The 23024-nt window shown below is 35.7% G+C and overlaps 2 protein-coding genes across 3 annotated transcripts; both read left to right on the top strand.

The window, feature by feature from the left end:
* Window positions 1–1945: 1945 nt before the first annotated feature.
* Window positions 1946–11810, top strand: LOC121319664 (zinc finger CCCH-type antiviral protein 1-like). Its single transcript, XM_041257322.1, has 10 exons — window positions 1946–2051; window positions 4510–4667; window positions 6406–6595; window positions 7418–7553; window positions 7908–8052; window positions 8257–8377; window positions 8799–8892; window positions 9456–9561; window positions 10788–10908; window positions 11010–11810. Exons 1-10 carry the CDS (start codon window positions 2024–2026, stop codon window positions 11069–11071), a joined length of 1161 nt encoding a protein of 386 aa, XP_041113256.1. The 5' UTR covers window positions 1946–2023; the 3' UTR covers window positions 11072–11810.
* Window positions 11811–12989: 1179 nt separating this feature from the next.
* On the top strand, window positions 12990–22061 carry LOC121319663 (protein mono-ADP-ribosyltransferase PARP12-like). Of its 2 annotated transcripts, XR_005950736.1 has the most exons (9): window positions 12990–15554; window positions 16357–16448; window positions 16899–17040; window positions 17274–17424; window positions 18438–18582; window positions 18718–18838; window positions 19204–19543; window positions 20869–20974; window positions 21261–22061. XR_005950736.1 is itself a non-coding variant. In XM_041257321.1 (7 exons), the coding sequence occupies exons 1-7, from the start codon at window positions 15536–15538 to the stop codon at window positions 19323–19325; spliced, it is 792 nt and encodes a 263-aa protein (XP_041113255.1). In that variant the 5' UTR covers window positions 12990–15535; the 3' UTR covers window positions 19326–19901. The 2 variants fall into 2 exon arrangements, 1 of the variants encoding a protein (XP_041113255.1); XM_041257321.1 differs by lacking the exons at window positions 20869–20974; window positions 21261–22061 and having other exon boundaries at window positions 19204–19901.
* Window positions 22062–23024: the final 963 nt, after the last annotated feature.

Here is a 23024-nt window from a genome sequence, read left to right as displayed (position 1 = left end):
CTGTCTGTGCACAGCTCCTGTATGCGCGTTGCGGATGATGGGAACAGGGTATTGTTACAAACTAACCACTTATTCCTCCCCAAGGAGGTTACAGCTTTCCACTTAAATCAATCAGTGGCGCTAGAGGCTTTCCACCCCCCTACCTTTTCTTCAGAGGAGGATCAGAGACTAAACTCACTCTGCCCAGTTCGGGCATGAAATGTTATGTTAACAGGACAAGAGCTCTGACCAGCTCTTCATCTGTTATAGTGCAAAGGCCCTGGGTCAAGACCTTTCAAAACAGCAGCCGTCTCACTGGATTGTGGACACAGATTCGACTGCATATACTAATGCCGGCCTAGACCCACCTGGACGAATGGCACCTGAGGAGTGGCTACATCATGGGCCCTCTTTAGAGGAGCCTCATTGTCTGATATATGTACTGCGACCAGTTGTTCTACTCCACATATTTTCACCAGGTTCTGCCAACTTAATGTGGTAGATCCCTCTATGCCTTTATTAGGTACAAGGGTCCTTGAGGTTGCACGCTCGCACCACTAACTAGGGTTTTGCAGTGTTGAGTCTTCCCTCGTCTGCTGTCTCTGCTCACTCTCCCTCGCGACGACTTTGGTATACTTTCCCAAAAGTTTTGTTGGTGATCGTCTTCTCTTTCAGGTAACAGGGGTTGAATCCGTAACCTAACGTTTTATTGTCACAACTAACGCAAACACAGTATTTTTTATTACAAGGCCTATCATTTTATAGTAAATACAGTACACCCTCGCTGTAACGCCCTTCATTATAATGAACCTTCAACTATAAAGAACCTGGCCACCGAGCCCTTTTGTTTTGTGTATTGTAAAATGTTTTGCTTATTATTTAATTTATTATTAAAAGCCGAGCGCAATCGTGTCTCGTTCACCGTACGCTGCCTTGCCTTTGTTTATTTTTTGGCTTTCCTAATGTCACACCACCTTGCCACAACCCCGTGTGTGTGTGTATGTGTGTGTGTGTGTGTGTCTATATATATATATATATAGACACACACTGTCAACATTCCGGTCTGTACGCACGGGATGCCACCTCCGGGATGCCAGCTCCGCAGTGAAGTCAACACTTTTGTCTTAATAAAAAGCGTGCGCTGTACAACTGTACCTCCAAAATGAAAATCATTTTATGTTGCAACAAAGCTGGAAACTATATTGATCGTTTGAAGAAAGAAGTAACGCAGGCATATCTCTGTCGCTAATATAGGTTATCAAAAACCATTGTTTTTGGCTTTTAGCAGCCATGCGGCAAAGCAAAATTGATTAAAGAAACAACAAAAAAAAAACTTGAAGACCTAATTAACTTTTCATGTCGGGTTGATCTGGAATAAAAACTCAGTTTGGAATTCTTGCATGTTGGATTAAGATTTGGTGCACTTTGAAAAGATTCACGTGGATTGATGTTGAATAAAAGTTCAGCTTCAATTCGGGATTTTTGCTTTTAGTACTGCTTATAGAATAAAGCAAAGGCAGAATACTGCATACATGAGACGAACAGGTACATGTAATTCTGCTTGTATTCACAATACCACCTCATTAATTTACTTCAACAGCTTATTGTTCATTTTGATTGTCCTTTCGCTATAACGAATCGCTCGATATAAGGAACAAACGGCTTGGACCCCAACAGGTTCGTTATAGCAAGGGTGTATATGTGTACATGTAAAAAAAAATAAAAAAATACATATATGTTTTGTTTGGTTCGTGCCAGCGTATTGGTTTTGTCGGATCATCTTATTTTAGAAATGTGCGACTTTTTGAGGTTGAAAGTTGGAAAACGATTCCACTCACAGACATTTAAAATACAAATTGTTTGACACAACCAACGATAATACTGCATCATCTATACAGTACATGTTGGGAATGGGAGTGTTTTTTTTTTCCTTGTAAATATAGACATTATTCTGCTTTCGATACTGATTAAACGGAACTGAAAGTATCCTGCTGTGTACCTCCGCCTGTGTCGCTGTCTTTATCTTGTGTAGTTCATTTGTACAATGGCTTCCAACATTGTTGCCGAGTCAGGTAAGTAAACTTTCTTGACATTCTACAGTAAATCACTGATAATAAGTCATGATTAGCAAGTTAAGATGTTACATTTCAATGCTGTAGTAGATATAATAGTTTATAGAACTGCTACAACGATCATTATGATATGCCTGCTTTATTATTAAAAACAGGACAAAATACCGATATTAATAACAGACTAATAAAAACTGTGATTGATAAAGCAAATGTAATAGCCTAGTTATAGGTACATGCCATATAAGTATTTATTGTAGATCAATGTTATAAATACATTTTATATTATAGTAGATGTTATATATATATATATAATCGACGGACTACGGCGAACAATAAACTATTTTTCTAACGTCACACAATTCCTTTTTGTAAGTAAAAAATATTACGTAAATTAAACTTTTTTATTAAATGTTTATTTTATTGACACACTTGGTATAAATCACGTGGTGAGTCACACTGTCACATAATTTAAATGGCGTGAGGAAGATATGCTCAAAGCCAATTGAAGACACATAGAGAGAAAAGTTAGGGTTAGGGTTTTTTGATACTACAGTAGTTTTAAACTTAGAAAAGAACAATCACATGACCCGGTTCCGGATCACGAGTACCTCCGCAGCCTGGATCCTCCAGCGGTGCAGCTCTTGTCGTGCAGTCTATCTATTAAATAATTATAGTTTAATCAAATCAAGGCATAATATTAGTGGGGGGGGGGGGGTCTTGTTTTTTTTCAAATACATTTCAAGATCAGCTGCTGGGAAGCTCCTACACACACTGATTTAAATAATCCTCGTCACTATTTGCTGAACCCAGTCACATAGAAATGTTCCTCATATGCGTCTTTTCTCAGCTACTGAGATTCATTATTATTGGGGAAATGTCACACAGTTTGATATGGTTAACTATAATCTTATGTAATAATGCACACAGTGATAAGCATATTACCATATAATCTGACATTCGCATTGCAATCGTGTACTTCAGTCATCTGTATTTATATAGTAATCTTCATCAACACTGTTTCAAAATGTCCCTCTTGTATGAACATAACAGGGTCACCCCTGATTACACAGGGTTTACATTGATTTTAGGCAGAAGACTTAAAAATGTATAATATGACATTACCCAAAAAGCATGCCAAGTTATCGAACAGTGTATCTGCAGCCTGGATCCTCCAGCCATGCAGTCATGTGTGCGCAGCTTTTAATAGATGTCATCATTATACTGCAAGCTCATTCATCTGAACACCCCAATCACATGATCACATTGTACTTTATGGTAATACAGCTGATGGAAACTTCATAAGACCCTCCCCCATCTAACGATACTATTAACAATAACAATAAGCGTAACAAAGCGAAAACGTCAATTTTACATGACATGTATTTTTGTCTTATGTGCATTACCACACTGTATGACATTTCCCCAATAATAATGAATCTCAGTAGCTGAAAAAAGAAGCAAATGAGGAACATTTCTATGTGACTGGGTTCAGAAAATAGTGTTGAGGATTATTTAAATCAGTGTTGTAGGAGCTCCCCAGCAGCTGATCTTGAAATGTATTTGAAAAAAAACCCACTAATATTATGCCTTGATTTAATTAACCCATCATTATTTAATAGAACGTTTAAAAACATTATTATTACAGACATTTAACAGACAAACAAACAAGGAAATAAAACAGCTGAATTCAAACTCAAAACTATTACACAAGCAGACTTTATTGAACACTCATTGGAAAGAGTTACATCCCCACCCCCACCACCACCACCACCACCAAAAAAAAAAAGAAAATGAAGTGCACCGTCCTCTGGATAGTGGCCAAAGAGTTCCACATCCACCAAAGAAACCCCTTAATATTCCGACAACCTGCGCACGCATGACTGCACGGCTGGAACTGCGCAGTGAGAGCTGCACGGCTGCAGAGATACCCCTCTCAAATTATGCGGAAGACTGGTGTCATAACAAATAGTACCTCCCCATGTGATAGGGTCATTTCACAGCGGAAGATCAGGGGAGGCAGTGTTTTAAAGTGTTTCTTGGGAAAATTAATAGACTGGTCTTTAGATCTGTGCTGCTTTTCCATTTTTTTTAAAAGTACATTCAGTTGGAAGGGTATTTTTTCTTAAAAAATAAGTAAATAGAAATGGACTACCTCTAATTTTCTCCGAGGGACTTTTTCCCTGTCCTCCATGTTGAGTCACACACACTTCTTTACATTCAGCACTTTACCAGTTGTCTCTCAGAAAATGGTCGAGTCAGTTCTTTACATTCAGGACTTCAAAATCCCCAAGTTTATATATATACCTATATATTATATTACCATATATATATATATATATATATATATATATATATATACACACAGTACGTATATTATTGTGCCCAAGACCCCATACATTATATGGATGAAGCATTTGTGTGACTTAATTTGAAAACTAAGTAACAACCCTTCAAACAGATGATGAACAGAAGTCATCCATGTACGAGTACAGGGACCGTGAGGACAGCAGTCATAGCCTGTCTGATACAGGTGATGATTTATCAGATTCAGAGAGCGACAGTGACGAAGAACAAGGAGCCGTGGCATCATCAGGAGCCAGTGCTGTTAAGCAAGAGGTAACTAGACAATATTAACCATTTTATTATTGGCATTCAAGATCAACAGGTTTACTTTGTGTGTGTGTGTGTTGTGTGTGTGTGTGTGTGTGTGTGTGTGTGTGTGTGGTGAGAGTTCAAAGTCTTCACAGCTGCTATCTTTATTAAGATGTGTTGATTTAAGGATAGCAAGGGAAAAAAGAGAAGTAATGGTATAAGAAACAGCTGTACAAAAATCCTTAATTGGCACAAGAGATAAAATGAAATTGTAACATCAATCAAATGTCTAGCTCTCCAGTTTAATACATATTAAAATACGTATTATTTTGTGGAGCTGCTATTGTGAAACAGCCTTACTTTTAATGAATATTTGTAGTGGTGTCTGAATAATGAGTATAGCTGAAACTGCTGGTGAGACGGCCTTTTATCAGTAATGGTCTGGAGGCTCAATTTAATCGAAGCAGATGGCGCTGCCGTAGCCATACTTGTAGGTTTTGTTTGACAGACCCCAATTAGCACTAATCTTGGACTACATTAACCAAGTAGCATAAAGTAGTCCAAGATTAGTGCTAATCTGAGTCTATTTTGTTATAGCTAAAAAAATAGTTCCATACATGTTCTCTGCTTTGCACATTGATTAAATGTGCATTTTTGAAAGAAATACATGTTTTGCAAACATTGTCCCCACCCCTTCATTGGATTCTTTCCTGTCAATAACTAATCAGCTGCTTCCCCTATTGCTTGAATAAAAGCCTAATTCGCACGGCACTATAAATCACTACATAAACAGGTGGTTTTGGAATTCTTTGCGACATCGGTGAAATTTAGTCCCAGTGAACCGTGCATTTCTTTTTATCCCAGATAATTTTCACACAGGTGCTCTGATTTTTTTACAGGACCTCAGGACCTTTTGGAAAATTTCAAACTCAGATGTAGTGTGTCTTGATATAACATTCCTGGGGTATTCACCTCAAAGTAACACCAGACTTTAAAATAAACCATAATATAATATTAAAATTGGTAGATCTGTCCCGAGATTCTACAGTTCAGTGAAATGCAACGATTGGGCATAACCAAATAAGGGATCAGGGAAAAACACAAAACATAATTGCCGACTCTTAACAAATGGATGCTTTGAATGGTGCTTTCTAAGGTATGTATGGAAATGCATATCACTCAAGGGACAAAATGATTATTCTAGCTTTTGGACAAGAAGGCACAACGAGTTATTTACACCCAGTTAGTTGTTTAGAAGTCATGCACAAAAGCACCTTCAGAGCAACACATTTCATGTTTAATTTAACAACTTTTTGTGATGAAAACTAATCCATGTCTGGGAGGTTATTTGAAGCCCTCTGCTTTTGACCAACTCTGAGGACACCTGGTTTTTAGTCCCATGCGAGTCATGCTTAAGTATAGAAACCAGGTGTCTGTTTTAAAATGAAAGTACATGTTTGTTGTAACATGTGTTTTATTTTTTAAAACTATACACTTGAGCACTATGTAGCTAATGGATAAGGGTAAGATTGATGGAATTATATTGTTAGCTGCGATTACTTTAATAACATATAGTCATATGATTTAAATTTTTGAAATTGTTAACATAGGGCTAAATTCAATCAATGATTGCCGATATTTATTTCTCATCTATAATTGTTTTCATAAACATGCAGTAAATATCACATGTTTGTTGCCAAGGGAAATAGTCTCCTAAAGATAAGTACAAACGTTGCTTTTTACTGATTAACATAACTTACAGCCATGCAGGTACTACAATTCCAGTAAATGCAAATACGGAAAGAAGTGCAAATATCTGCATGTTTGCAAGTACCATTTCAATGGGAAGTGCAAGATGGGATCAAATTGCCCTCGAAGACACTCTGCTGCCTCCCAGAGTGACTCATCATCTGATGAGGATGACAGAGGGGAAAGAACAGCTACCCCGACAGGTATGACCAGCCATTATGAATGATAGTTAAGGGTTGAGAAGCTGATGCCAAACCAGGGACACATTCTGTAATAATAAAGCTTCTATTGTGTGGAATTAAAATCAAAAGCAGATTTCATCAACAGTAGTCTTCGTTCCAGAATTAGATACCTTTAGCTCAGTCTAGAGCCCCTTTCGCACGTTGTGCTCTACCAGAGTCGCAACCCGGTGTCATGTGGTTCGGCTTTGTGATTTCACACTGCTTTTGAAGAAGCAGGGTTGTCAACCCAAATGTTTTTTAGAGCAAATGTTTCTTCATCTGTGCAGCAATCTGGCTCATGGTGTGTCTCAATCAACAAAAATATGGTTAAACAAAATAAACAGATATGTTTCATGTGGAAGTGAAACTTCCACGCAGGCGTAGCTGTTTGTTATTTCGTCGGCTTACGAATGGCCATCATGCATTTTGTCTCACTCAACCCGGGGCATTAGTTCTGCACATACATATTCTTCTGTGTTAATTTAAAATCAAATTAAAATCTTAAACATTTCTTAAATCAATCACCTCACCATAGTACAGCACCTCCTACTGTAATCCGCTGTCAAGCACCTGGAAGTAAAGATACAATTGATTGACAATGGGCTTTTTAAGACACCAACTGAATTGTTGTGGGAGTTTTCTGTTGTGATGGAACATACAGTAAGTGAGGATAATATTATTTGACACTGTACATTTTTTAAAATGACAGATACCAGAGAGATGGGGGGTTGGGGGAATAATGTGGAATCTTTCTTATTGTTAGTTTGTTACCATTCTAAAGCTGCTTTAATTTTGCCTCTCTAGAGACACATGACAAGCCTTATAAGTGGCAATTAAACAGTGGAGAGAACTGGAGGGATATTGAAAACGACTATGTCATAGAAGCCCAGTACTCACTGCCTGGTGCCAGAGGCATCAAAATCTACAACACAATTTATGGGTATGTTGTGTAAAGCCAGAGACAACACTCAATGTCTTGATAATGTGGAGAAGCAATTTAAAAGGCTCACGTTTTAACTGTCAAGTGCATATCTGGGAAATGCAAGACCTTATACTTATAAACTTACCTAAAACTTGCCCGAATAGACAGGTGGTATTATCATATAAAATATATATTCATATTCAGACCTCAGTTTGTTATTGTGGTTAACCTTTAAAACAGGCAATATTTTGTCCAGTATGGTCAGCTCAGGCAAAGAAAAAAGCCATTGCATTTGATAAGTAACAAGGATATTTAAGCTTTAAACTGTAGAGGGGTAGTGCTTAAGGCTTGATGTCTGCTGTCTTTCTGCAGGGCGATTGATATTAATTTTAACAAAATGAGGATCCGTAAAAAAAAAATAAGAGTGCAGCGCAAGAGTTTTGACGATTGTGGACAAGAAACTGAATGGCTGTGGTATTACCATGGAAACAGTGGCTGGATTGAGTATGGACAAAAGGTAAACAGTTTACTACTGCAGTATGCGGGCATAGTGTTAAGTAAAATACAAGTGACTAAGGGATTTGAGTTCTGGTCTGAACAAGGTCTCAAACATTAGCCCTGTCTTTTCAGGAAAGGTCTGGAAAATAAAGGGTTTCATGTTTATTGAATATCCGTCCTCTCTGAATACAGCAGCTAATTGATCTATAATGTATCACTTCAGGATTCCAAAGGTAGCGCTACATCTTTGAAAAGTTCTGACATTGAAAAGGAGTACCAGAAGAAACCAAATAATTGCCTCAGGTTTACTGCTGGGCAGACACATTATGAAATAAACTTTAAAGGTATGTGTGATGCATTCAAAATATTATACATGAATACAGTATTTACATACAGAGAGAGAAAGGCATAAATGCCAGCTTCTATAAGGTTCCCACTGTTTCGGGTAAACCTACATCACCAAATAGAACAATAATAAACGTGGAACAAAAATAGAAATATGTTAAATTTAGACTTGGTTAAATATGTTGATTTTTGATACAACTGTCTTTTATTACTGCAGTTTGTAAATTGTAACTTTCAACGCAGCATAAAAACAGTTTTCTATGTATACACAGACATTCCAAAATGATACAGTAATTATACCACTTTAGTGCCATCAATGGGATCTTATTAGAAAAATTAAAAGTAACTTAAAATATAATTCTGGTTACAAAATATATTTGGTAAGTCGTTATTTTTACAATTTCTCTTCTATGTATACAGAAATGCGACAGATCAATCTAGCATCAAACCATAAGAGGAGAGTAGTTCGCCGTCCCAAAATTACAGCTCTACAAGTGAAAACAGGAAAAACAAGGTAAGTATTTACATCAGTGCCTGAAGTAAACCCACAAAGTTTCTGTCATCTCAATAATATTAAAATCCTCTCTATCACCTCAAAAATATGTAAAGCTTCAGGTTTATATATCACTGAAAGTGACAGGATTTCAACTATGCATTTTATCATGCTTTAAGTTCACTATGAACCACCATTTAAATTACATTCATGCATTCTGCTACACCAGGAATATCAATATTTACTGTTTCTAGTCATTACAAAAAGATCTCCTAGCTATTTAATACTCAGTGGCCAAGATCAACTTTTAGCTCTGTAAAGGGGTTTTAGGACAAGAGTGCATGTTGATCCATTTATAGGTATTTTTTATTGAATATTCAATGATAAGTTTATCAATTCAAAATAGAAATTGCTCCACATATGCTTTGTTATAGCATGAAGTATTATTTTTCCTAAAATGCTTTTCCCTATCAACCTTTTACAGGACAAAAAGGTTGCATTTATGTTTTAGCTAAAATAATATAACCGTATAACCCACAGTGTTGTTTTTTTTATTCATATGATTGTTCTTTTTTCCAATGCAGCCTGACTTCATCTTCCCAACAACAACACCAAGTTTCCCCTGGGGGTACAAAGACAATCTGGCAGTTTGAGGGAGACAGTGGAAAGTGGTACGAATTCAAATACAGGGTAAGTGTTGGTTTTATTCAATAAAACAAGCTGACAAACCCATGAACAATTTCTATGTAAATATTTTTCTTGGTGTATTTTGACAGTTCTGTAATTTATGAGAGAAGGAAATAAGGGAGTAGTTGGTAAATGCCAACAGTTCTTATTTTAGCTACGTCCTGCTCTGTAGGGAGTGGTGCTGGAGAATATGCATGTGCTTTACAGGAAGGCTTACTGTACATGACTCATCACTGTTACCTGAAGGAGCCTATATCCAGGAAAATGAAATTTGACTGACACAGGCCTGATACAGGGGCACACCTGGAATATTTCATAGCTGCATCACAATCACCCACCCCACCCCAAAGCAGGGTTCCCGTGGCAGCAAATAGAGAAGACAGAACCCTGAAATTGTTTTTATTATATATTATTAGTAGTAGTATTTAGTCATTTGGCAGACACTTTTATTCAAAGAGACTTAGAGACTACTGCTGCAGAGTCACTTACAATAGGACCTCGGTTTTACGCCTTGTACTCAGTGATTAAGCAACAAAGGCTCAGCTTGACTATTTAAAGCCTTTTATCTTCCTATATTGAAGTCCCTATCAATATGTGTAAGGCTGTGTGAGTAAAAGTTGACAGAAAATGAAAACAAATTGGATACTTGATCAACCTGTTTCATGTTTGTGTGCATCTACAGGTGGCAAGGAGAACATTTACTTTCACAAATCAAGTTATCTTCGTTCACTACAGCAGGGCTTCCCAACCTTGGTCCTGGGTTCCATGTCCATGTGTCTTTTGATTTTCATTCCAACTGAGCTCTCTATTACTTAACTAGACCCTTAATTGAAATAATATTTGGCCTAATTAGACCATTTTAATTGTTCTCAGCTCCTAAAAAGTTCCAGAGTTCAAGTTACTTATAAAATGTTATAGCCAACTTGAAATAGAAACAGTTTAAGAGCTGAATACAAGTAAAAAGGTCTAATAAAGCAAATTATTACTTTAATTAAGTAATTGAGAGCTAAGTTGGAATGAAAACCAGAAGACACATGAGGTTCCCAGGACTAGGGTTGAGAAGTCCTGCACTACCGTAACATGTAAAAAATAAATAAATAAATAAATAAATAAATAAAAATCCACCAAAACCAGTTTTATTTTAAAATTAAATTACAAAGATCAAATAGACCACACAAGATCCTAATTGTACGTTACATGTTCTGTTCTGTTCCCTCCTCACCCCACAGTCTGCTACTGACACAGAATCTTCAGTCTCAAGCAAAGAGATAGAAGCGAAATACCAAGCAAACCCCGAGGGCTCCATGACATTCAAGGCTGGCAAATACCAGTACAAGCTGAACTTCTCAGGTAACAACCGACACACAAGATATTGTTTGCACTGCTATACAGTATTTCCCACACCACTGTTCAGTAAGCTTAAATCGTTACTTTTCTTTCTTTTAACTCAGATATGACTCAAACCAATCTTGCTTCAAAAAAGATACACCGAATTCAGCGGACAGTGGTTTAATGGAAGACAAAAGCCAGTATCAAGACTTATCCCAAGACCTTGCTACCTTCAAATTAATTGTCACATTACTTACTGACCCCACTTTCCTAGCTTTGTATATACGGTACTATTTACTGTATATAACGATCAGTTTACATTTAAGTCTATGGAGGTAAGTTTGGTTGTGTTTTGGTTGCCATAACAACAGATGTCCTACAAAGTAATTTGTTCCCAAACATGTCTGAAATGCCTTACATGACCTCTCTGTATATAATTTAATCAAAGAATATTGAAATTTCATCCAGTCACTCAATCAAATTCCATATTGTTTCCTGGACAAATGTACAAAAACAAAAGTAGAAATTGACAGACAAAGGGGGTGTGGTTACGTGAAAGCATGTGTACATATTTTCCTTAAATATTGAAAAGCCACATGAAGAAGATTGGATTTTCTGAAATGTGAGTCAATCCTCATCTTGTTTAAATGGTTTTAACATTCATATCAATGCATAAACTGGTTCCAACGAACCGCAAATACAAAACCAATCATTAAATATGAAATTGTTCTAAAAAGTTACTCCTATGCATGTCAAATGTTAAGTGCAATAGCATAACTATTACCTCATGTAATCATGAAATGAAATTACTGCACTGCCAAACCCATATCCCTTGAGTGATAGTTAACCAATTTTATATATATTAGTGCTGGGACAAATATCCGAATATTCAAACAAATTTTTTTTGACATGTATTCGGATACAAATATCTGATGTTCGTATTCACTACAAATGACAAAAATGCCTTGCACTTATTTACCATCTCACCAGAATTTGCGCGACAGTTTCAAAAAATGCAAATGAAAAAGAGATATGTGTGATATGTAAGATGAATATACACAGTGCGTATAGAAAGTCTACATCCTTTCAAAATGCTCACTTTTTGTTGCCTTATAGCCTGGAATTAAAATACATTATTTTATTTTTTTTTCATTTATCTACACATCCTACCCCACAACTTCCAAGTGAAAAAAATATTGTAGAAATGTGTAGAAAATTAAATAAAAATAAAAACTGAAATAGCTTGGTTGGATAAGTGTCAACCCCCCTTGTAATAGCAATCCTAAATTAGCTCAGGTGTAACCAATCGCCAATCACACACTAAGTTAAGTGGCCTCCATCTGTGTTAAATTGTAGTGATTCACATGATTTCAGGATAAATTCAGCTGTTCATGTAGTCGTTCAGGTAGTCATGTAGTGCAAAGTTCGTATCCCCACAGACTCACAGCTGTATGTGCTGCCAAAGGTGCTTCCACCAAGTATTAACTCAGGGTGGTGGAGACTTATCTAATTATGATCTTTCAGTTTTGTATTTTTAATATATAACTTTTAATATATAACTTTTTCCCCTTTAACAGTGTGGTGTATGGGGTGTAGATAAGTGGAAAAAAATCCTCATTTAAATGCATGAAACTCTGAGGCACTGACACAACAAAATGTGAAAACAGTTCAAGGGGGTGTAGACTTTCTATAGGCACTGTATATTATATAGATTATATATGTATATTATATATTTTTTGTTGTAGCTTTTTGTTATGTCGAATGTAATAAACAAGAACCAAAATGGTGAGTTTTTTCTCCCCTTCAACACTTTTCTATTTTAACGTGCTGCATATTGTAAGGTCTTCCTGTAAAATAAAGGCACACACACAGGGGCCACCGCCACGCCCCCTGCCCCTGATGCTATGCTGTCTCTTCCTGCGTTCAGAGCAATATAATGGCTTTTATTACTTTTTGAAAAACAAATAAATGAATTTAAATTATGAGAAAATATCCAAACATGAAAATCATGTGTTCGTCCCAGCACTAATATATATATATATATATATATATATATATATATATAGATATAGATATAGATATAGATATAGATATAATAGTTGTATTAGACATATGTATAATTCTGCCATATGTTCAAAAAGCCTTTACTGCAGTGCTAAGTTTGCAGCATTTTTTTGTAAAAGCAAAAAAAAAAGTGCAATAGAATAATAATTTAGCATTGCAGTAAATGCATTGTGAATATACGCTCACTCATAATTTGTGTTATAGATCAATGAAATTGTTGCGTTATTCACTGCCAAGACATCTCATTGTATGCAAATATAAGACGGTATCAATTAGTGCAACTTCAAAACGTGACATTGCCAACAAACACAGAAAACAAATGTTTAAATCAAATAATAAAAGAGCATTACAAATGCTTAAATAAAAAGTCACTACACACTGCCTATAATTGAATGACCTGTTAAGTTGTTTAGTATTTAAATATTTTATTTGTGATTTAATAATCTACATGCTAAACAGTTCTGGCCAATTGGCCCTTTTCTTGATTAGATCTCACAGGGTTTCCTCCCTGGTAAATGAATGTGCAGCCTGTGGTTAATCTTAAGGTGTAGTCTTCACCAGAGAATACAAAGTGTAAATGTACATTGTAACACGATTGAGTTCTGTGATCATTATCCTACTAAAAAAAGAAACAAAAAATGTTTTCATGAATGTCTTTTAAGATTATAATTGAACTAAAATCCTCTACAGTCCAACATTTGTTTGAAGTGAATTAACTTTGTCTTTGACTAGGCTAGGTACACTGCAGTCAACCGGCAGATTCTTGCCAATTGTGTCATCCCTATTGTGTGAGCAACATGATTTGCAATGTTAAACCTTTGTAATGCATTTGAATTCTATGTGAAATTATATTAACCTAAATTCATGTAATGTCACACATTTCTGTATATTACCTGGAGAACTGCTTATCCAACTGTCATGAAACTGGGTATTAACATTATTTATTGACATTATGACATTGTGGGGATATACTTATACAGTATCAGGACAACCACTTATCCAATTGTCATGAAACCTGCTCCTATAGCTTCTGCTTTGTATTGCTTTAGCACAATCTCTTCGTAGGGATCACATCATTTTTCTATGCAAACAAATAAATAAGACCGTTCTCCCTTAGATTCCCTCCCATATTTCCACAGTATTGAACATTGACATTACTTCTTAAGCACAGTATATGCAAGCCTAGATCCACACATTAAAGAAGGTAACTAGTAATAAGCCTTTCAGTACCCCCACTGTAATTATACTGCCAGATATACGTATTGATTATTCTGAAATAGGCACAAAGCAAACTGGTGGAAGTTTAGATTATCCACCACTTTGGTCTTTGGAAAATAGACACAGACTCTTAGAGCATTATATATTCCACCAAAAAGAAAGCGTATGAATAACTAATGAACCAAAGTGGCAGATAGATTCCCGCCATGTTTAAAGCAGCTTTAGAAAACACTCAATTGGTGGGAAAAACAGGTGCAGAAACAATGGTCGAAATAATGGAGCAGCACGCTATCCTCCTGCGGATCCCCTTTGAAAATAACCCCCTACTGTTTAAATGTGACCATTGAACCAAGAAGTTTGAAACTTGTTGAATCATGTGTTTCTTAGTGCAGTTAAGCAATACCCTTGAACTTAATCATACTGTAATAAAGATTACAAAAACAAAGTGACTGAACATAGAAAAGCAATCTCTATTTCATTGTGTAAAAAATAGTAGATTCCACCACGACCCTTGGAAAATTCCTATTTGAAAACATGACTCGAAAATGGGAATAGATACAAATCACATGTTTAAACAATCCTTTTAAATCAGGCTGGTTGGAATGGTCAGTATTCCATCTGTACCTGTTCCTGAGTATATAATTACAGTGACAGTGGTGTGTTTTGGATCAAATCATGGGGTTTTATAAAAGCAAACTGTACTTGTTCTAGGGCTATAGCATTTTGATTGTATTTATGATATGATAAAGATAGGATCAGGATTAGTATTCCAGCGAGGGTGTTATTTACACTATATTGTGTTGTGCTTTTGCTGGATAATATGATTTGAAATTCCCAAAAAAGTGAATTAAAGAGAGAGATACCATTTGTCATATAATTAAATGTATTTGCACAAGGCACACGATAAACACACCATCTGCACGAGTAACTGGGTTTGATAAATGAAGACCATAGGAAAATGAATTTAGTATGGTTGCATAGATTTGTGGGAAAAGTCATGGATATCAGGTGTACACTGACCAGTGTTACTGTGTGATACATTGTTAGGGCAGTGACACAAGTGGGACTGTAATGCCAAATCAAAAACAAATGATCTGTACGATGACAAATAAGAATCTAATTAAACTTGTTGGTCGGATTTTTGGTGCAACCTTTCCGCATTGCTCTCTCTGGAATTTTTAGTTTCAGTTCTAGATATTCAAAATGCTGATAAAAACTCTGTGTTTAAGGAAGCAGCAACTGCTGGTCAAAGGACACTGTAAATTATCTGGAGGCTGTGAGTACAGTGTCAGGCTCTACAACAGCAACTCGCACAACACTAACTGAAAAACTCAAAGGCTGCTTTATATCAAGCTACCGATTTATAATGGCTTTCTCAGGACATGGTGAGTTCAAACTGATTGAATGTACTTGCTTTAATTGATGAGCCAACAGCTACAGGTATTTATTTTAGAAATCAAAGTTTGATATACAACATTTATCAGGGCATTATGTAACTGCAATATAGCTTGGCAAGATTTAGAGCATTGTTAAAAATATTGAGGCTGTTATGTATGGTTTAAGACAGCAAAGGGGCTTTTTTTTCATGGATAGGTATAGAAGTACAGTGATAAACAGCATGTAGCTTTGGTTTGTCTGTCTAAAGTAGGAGTTTATAGGCTAGTCAGCATTTTGTTTTGCATTTATGGAATGGAATGAGCCAACACTGTATTATAAAAGTATGTGCTGTACAGTAGTTGAATATGGCAGCTGCAATTGTAATGCACTTCTTATGCTGGCTAATACGGAAGAAAATTATTTCTGGATCTAACTACAGTTTCCACTGAAGTACACTTTGAGAAGTCAAATACTCTTGGATTTACCTGTTCTAACCGTTATGGGTCATTCCGTGTTTGAGTTCCTTATACTTGTAGATGGTTATTTACAAGGTATGTTGCATAAAATTACAATATTAAGAGAAAAGACTTTTTATTTAGGAAAACATGTTTGCAACACTGGGGTATGTTCAATTGATCTAAACTGTGGAGAATTTCTCTTTAATTCATCTCTGTCTGTAAAAATCTGTAGAAAGACAGATAGGGTCCTATTGAGTGATAGTGATGGTGCATCGTCATTAGCTATATGTTTCAATAACTGTACTGTTGCTTGTTGTTCAATTGCCTTTACAATAAAAACACTTGATCACAGATTATTATGAGGAAGACAGTGAAGAAGTGTCCTATGACAGCAGTTCTGAGTCTGAGATCCAAGCTGACAGTCCAAGAGATGTACACAACACAGTAAGGACATTGATTTGTAATTATATTACTGGGAATTGTAAGTTTACAAAAGGAGGAAAAAATCAGAAGAAAAAAGTTATTTTTAGTTACATGTATCTTGATACTATTGGTGCTAATACATACAGGATGATAACAGATACAGGTAACTATTTCCCTTAAAATATGATTTGCATTTATAGATTAAAAAATTTGAATATTAAAACAGATTAAATACAGAAACATTAAAACAAAATCAGTGAAATCAGAATACAAAAAGCTGCTGGAGGTGAGAAACCAGATTTTGTTTTCTATAAGCGTACTGCACAAATATGGAGCCAACATACAAAAAGGGTTGTATTTAATATCTCTTCTTATCTTGGATTAGGAAATATGACAGAATATAAAAATAATACTTGCAGCTGTCATTTAAACAGCTTTCAGTAACCCACCTGCATATCAATTACCCCCCAGCCATGCAAGTTTTATAACCGGGGAAATTGCAAGGATGGAAGTCATTGTCGTTATCTGCATGTTTGTGAATACTACTTCAAAGGCAATTGCAAGTATGGAAGCCAGTGCAAATACTCCCATAGTGAAGATGGAGATGATTTTGGTTAGTCCCTTTTTTTATTATTATTATTATTATTATTATTATTATAGAATAGATATTTTACATATTGTTTATCAAAGTTGTTTCTAAAGAGGGAATGTATTCCTGGTTTTTATTTAAAAAATAAGCATAATTTGTATGAACAGAACAATTTGTGAGCTTTAAATTGAAACATCTTAACGAATAATCTATATTAGAGCAATAAGAGTAGTACACTTTTCAATTGCGTCTGATAGATTCCCAAAGCCAGGAACCCAGGGATAAACCCTACCAATGGCAGATTAGAAGTGGATCAAAGTGGTACGATGTCGAAATGGACTGGATTATTGAAGCCCAGTATTCACTACCAGATGTGAAAGGAATTAAGTTGTACAATACAAAATTTGGGTATGTTCCTATAGAAACATTAAGACATAAAGCACCTACTATAAACCGTGAGCTATAAGATGAAAGTGCTTTGTTCATAAAATCTCTTGTGACATCTTAACAGTGAACCTCATAACCCACATTACACACAAAGCAAGCTGGTAAACACAGTCAACCAGGGAGGAGAATGCAGGAAGTCAATGACTGCACACAGAGCAGGGAAAAGGCAACGCTCTTCATATTCATGGTCTTTATTTAACTAAGGAGGATGAACTTGTAACTACAGGTAACAGGTTATCAAGTTCATAGCCTTATATTGAAATGCTCAAATAAATGAATTAATCACACCAATGTATATATTTTTTAATCTAACCATAGGATATGAAGAATTGTTTAGCCTAATAACACATTATGTCCCATTAACACAGACTTTCACAACCACAGATGTATAGTACTGTAAAGCCCTTTATTTAATATACATATTAAAAAAAAAACACTATTTTCTGGTTACACTCTAATGAGGAATTTGTATTTTACAAATGATCAGGGAAAAGTCTTAAAGAAAACATTAGTTGTTATTTAATTTAATTAAACATAACGCTCCACAGTCATTTTTGTCAAGTTGGTCCTGTTGACACAGTTATACAGAAAAGTATAACTATTCAGGTCCTTTTATTTATTTATTTTGTTCATTTAACGGTTTTTTCTATGAACAGAAGACCCAGACATCATGAATAGATTTTAACTAAGCAGGTGTAATGGGCAGTGTTGTATAATGCACTGTTGTTGCGGATTCTGACCTGTCGGTGAGATGGTATGAGGTTAAAACTCGAACCATGAATGTAGACAAGCGCAGTTCTTTTTTTTATATAGTGGTTAAGATGCTCACTTGCTGTGTGAGAAGTTGCCAGATCACAACCTGCTTCTGGTCTAGTACACAGGCACAGGTTACATTTGAATCTTACAATTTAAATACATATAACAATACAAATTTAAAATCTCTAAACTGCTCTTTGTTTTTATATTTCGTGCAGGATGATTTGTATTAACTTCAATGCCATGAGAGTCCAAGGCAAACAGCTTGGTGTTCGACGTCAGACATTTCCAAATTCCAGTCAGAAAACTGCATGGTTATGGTTTTTCCGTGGTGATACAAAATGGCATATACTTGGAAAACAGGTAAAGACACATATTTCTTCATAGGAAACAGTGAGCTGGTTTTTCAACCCGGAAACCAGGGTTTGATCCTCAGTAGATTAAAAACCTGTCATTGTTCTTCTGACGCTTCGGGCAATGTCATGTTTTTTTTTACAGGATTCTCAAGACAGTTCTCTTTCTTTCACAAATGCAGATATTGAGAGAGAGTACCAGCGGAATAAACATGGTTTGTTTCAGTTTTCGGTAGGAACTAAATCCTATCATATTAATTTTCAAGGTATGTCATTTTTTGATTACATTATGTTTGTGCTGATGTGTGTGCCGAAAGCCGAGGGAGGATGTTAAGGGCCTGGCTGTGCTCTAAATTAGAGACGTTAAAATAAATAAATAAATAAATAAAAAGCTAGGAATGCTTTATGCATGTTTTGTATCTATCTGCTAGAAGCAGGAGCAGATCCATTAACATGCAAAGGGTAAGTAGCTTTAAATGTTCCTTGCATGGAGAATCCTAACTGCCTAGCATTTAACAGACTTCCTCAATCCATTCAAGTCATGTGACAATGGCACCTTTCCGCTCTGTTTGCCCCTCCCTGTTCTTTCTCTATATATTACTATTTGAACTTTTTGTTATTATTTTTCCAGAAATGAATCAAATCAATATCAGCTCTAAAAGTGAGAGAAGAGTAAGACGCCGCCCAGTGTTTGCTGTTTCAAAACATGGAGGCAGGCAAGTTTTTTACCTTGCAGGAACTATTAGGAGATGAAGTGGACATTTGGAAAAATCCCTAACTTCAAAAAGCTGTAGTTTTGTCATTTATTTTTTAATTGAAAATGTAAAAACTATGTCAATATCTTGTTGAATTACCTATATGTTGTTGTAAAGGATTTTTATTATTGTTATTTTAGTCTCTCAACATCTTTGAGCAGCAAGAGGTGGCAATATTCTGATAGCAAAGGAAGCTGGTATGACTTCAAACACATGGTAAAATAATCGAACTTAACATGGCAACTTCATTTGTTTTGACTGCTTACTGTTCAACAGTAACACAACATTATGGGGATAATGTAAGTATAGGCACAGTGCAAGTAACTGCAGATCCAAAATTCAAATTGCACTGTGCCCTTCGTAAGCTTAAGAGCAATGCAAATTACTCAACACGCACAAATAATGATCAGCAATCAGGATAATGAGGGTTAGCACAGCATCCTCCATTGTCCCAGCCAAAGTGACCCTGGGATTGAATATGCAGGGTCTTCTTCTCCTTGCCCTTGTTCTCTAAACGTGTTCCTGCCTTATATCAACAAGAGCCAAGTGTCGCCGCATCAGGTAGTGTACCACAGCAGCCATCCTGAGGCCAATGACAGGTCTCTGCAGGTGTCTGCTTTTATACAGCTCTTAGTTACTTGCTTCTACAATGGTTTGCACCTTGTAAGAAGAGGTGTAAAGTTTTTTGAGGGTCAGCAATTGCCTAAGTGCAAGGCAAAATCCTTTCATCACATTATAATGTTTGCGCCCGCTTAGTATCCAGATCCTGCCCAAGTCCATGCTCTTTTCTTCATTTGAATGGATTTCAATATAATTTTAATGGATTAATGATGGCAAAGTGCAAATTTGATACTGGGTGCAGAATGCCGCACCTTTAGCGGACGGTAAAATGACTTTACTGCTGCTGAACACAATTTAGGGCAGCATTACGGGGGTTTTGCACCTGCAAATCCTTACATCATCCCCTATATCCACTACAAATGGAGCCTATCAAACATTGTAATAATAATAAACATTCTTTTTAAACCTGTTTTGGCGAAGTAGATAGTGTATAGTATTCACAGCTCTGCTAGTATGTTTTCCATGCATGTGACAACAACTGATAGTGGGCTTTGATTAGCTGAGAGGGGCTTAACCATTCTGATCAGAACATGTGTCTAAATATACAAATGATTTCTTACAACACTGGTCTGACACTTGTCGGGAGGGGCAGTGGTGTTACAGCAGTTCCATTTTGTTAATGGGGATTCACTGTAAAACAGAGCCAGCCAATGGACTTGCTAACTAAAACATGCTGATGTTTTTAGGCATTTTATGCAGTGTCCGCACTAAGTAATTGCACACATTTCTAACAGTTTTTGTTAACTGGTACTTTTCAAAAGCAGCTATGGATACTTGGCACCATAATTAGAGTTGCAGTTGCTCTAGTAGCATCAGGACATGGTGCATACCTAATAATGATCCTCTGATGAAGATGGGTGATACAGTCGTCCTACCAGCTTGGCAGTTATTTTGACAGACTCATTCTATCTGTATTATAGAGCTGCTCAGTTCAAAGCAAAGATATTGAAGATGAATACCAGAGAAATCCGAATGGAAAGATGAAGTTCACTATTGGACCTACAATACGGGAGTTAGACTTTTCAGGTATTTATATTTTTTAAAATATCTTTAGCTGATTCTTCACGTAATGTTTTTGATTTTTGTCACTCTAGATTCCTCTTTTCTGAAACACAGTCAAAGGGTCTGTCTGGTATCCACTGGGACAGTGTGTACTGTATGTCTGTGTTAAATCACTTGTCACTTTCATGTGGTCCCCTTTAGTGATTGTTATAGACAGGGTTGAGTGTAACTGATTTTGCTGTACTATTTTATAGCTATGTTGAAAAATACCAGTTCTCTTGTACTATATTTGAATACTTTAACATTCTAGCAATGACACAGATAAACCTATCCACTGGAAGAGTGCGTGCTGTTCGGAGAGTCTAGCTATCCCGTCCATTTCTGCACACTGATTGGAAGACAAAGATGAAAAAGAAAACACAACAACTGGTTCAAATTCACAATGTTTCATGTGTTTTCTGAAAAGTCTAAAAATCACTGGTTAATGTCAGCTAATTTAGAACATGTAGAATACCACAGACTCCTTATATTAAATTACTAGTTTTTTTTTTCTTACTGTATTTCAGTGGGTGTTTATATCTTTAGTATTTTGTGATACACTGCAACAGGCTGGGTTACTTTGGGGCAGGTTTATTGTTGACTAAGGTGACCAGATTTTGAAGTCCTTAAACTGAGACAGTGGTGGAAATATTGTGAATAACTTCCAACATCCAAACAACAGGGAAGCTCTAGGTTTTTTATTTTCACTTTGGCAATGTTTGATCTAATATTATATTACAAGTGAATGCAGAGGCTCATGGGGATATTCAGAGTAGACTCATTCACTTTCAAAAACTTTTTATTGTGAATAAATTATCTTATTGTCTTTGTAATTTCATTTGTACACAACAAGTATAGTTATTACATTACACAGTAGTAATTTCGTAATATAAAATTCTGAGATTCTGTTGTATTGCTGATTACTACTACAAATCTAGTCCCTTTTATGCCTAAGAAACTGCATGACTTCTGACTTTGATTTCCACTTTCCACCTTTCTCTGTCTCTATCTCTATGCTATCTTCCAGTGTCCAACCTGCAAACCAGACCCGTCTTTTATGGAAACATTACATACCTCGATATTTTTATGTATTAAATGGTTAGTTCATACTTCATAGAATCTATTTTTTTTCACAATGTTACATTTCTTACCAGTTAAAATGACATGGTATTTATTCTATATATATATATATATATACATTTTCTATTGCAGTTTCTGCTTGGATTATTAGTGTGCCGTGATTAATAGATACAAAGTATTTTTTTTTTCACTTTCTATTATTAAACTATTACTATTAAAGGTGATGAAATGTGTTAAATATCAGATATTTTGGCTGTATGAGTTTTGTTTAGAAGCTGCCTTGATTGCAGAAACAGGAATTTCCTTTTGAAGTATGGTAAATTATGCAAATAGGACAGCCAGGGGTGTTAAATTCAATTTTACCAAGGGCCCTATCTTAATTTAAGGTTTGATTCGAGGGCCACAAAATGCACACCTTTTGCATATACACATGCATTTTAATTGGTGATATAGAAAACGCATGTTTATAGTCACAGTTTTTAATACATTATCTTAATATATTAACACATTTTTAACAGGTTCCTTATTGTTTTAAGTGATACCTGTCGGCTTAAAACATGTTAAAAAGGACATTTGGAAATAAAACTATTTGAAGAAGCTTAAAAGGGGTCGACCCCCCCCCCTTCCCCCTAGTAATTATAGCCCTGACAGATTGTCTCTTTTGCTGAAGGTAAAAGCTGTGATAAAGTAAAATACTTATAAAATACCTTATATAGCTATCACATGCAACAGATATCATTAATCATAAATATGAATACTCCGTTGTCTCTATTTTTTTCTTAAACTTTGCAGGATAAAATATACTTCTTCTATAACACATTTAACACAGAAATAAAAATAGGGGGTCACCAAATTAAAAAGAGATTAATCCTGCCTCTAAGACAGCTTATTTAGATATTATTTTAAATAAAATGAAATGAGGATGTGATTCTTTTTTGTAATTGTTTTAAACTAT

This window comes from Polyodon spathula, chromosome 8 (assembly GCF_017654505.1).
Source record: "Polyodon spathula isolate WHYD16114869_AA chromosome 8, ASM1765450v1, whole genome shotgun sequence".
Taxonomy (NCBI): Eukaryota; Metazoa; Chordata; class Actinopteri; order Acipenseriformes; family Polyodontidae; genus Polyodon; species Polyodon spathula.
This window is presented reverse-complemented; position numbering and strand designations above follow the sequence as displayed.

Coding starts and splice junctions, on each gene's coding strand:
- LOC121319664 (XM_041257322.1), top strand. CDS start 2,024: ATGGCTTCCAACATTGTTGCCGAGTCAG. Junction 6,596..7,417: donor AAGAACAGCTACCCCGACAG/GTATGACCAGCC, acceptor TTGCCTCTCTAG/AGACACATGACAAGCCTTAT. Junction 10,909..11,009: donor GTACAAGCTGAACTTCTCAG/GTAACAACCGAC, acceptor CTTTTAACTCAG/ATATGACTCAAACCAATCTT.
- LOC121319663 (XM_041257321.1), top strand. Junction 16,449..16,898: donor CAAGAGATGTACACAACACA/GTAAGGACATTG, acceptor ATTACCCCCCAG/CCATGCAAGTTTTATAACCG. Junction 17,041..17,273: donor TGAAGATGGAGATGATTTTG/GTTAGTCCCTTT, acceptor TGCGTCTGATAG/ATTCCCAAAGCCAGGAACCC.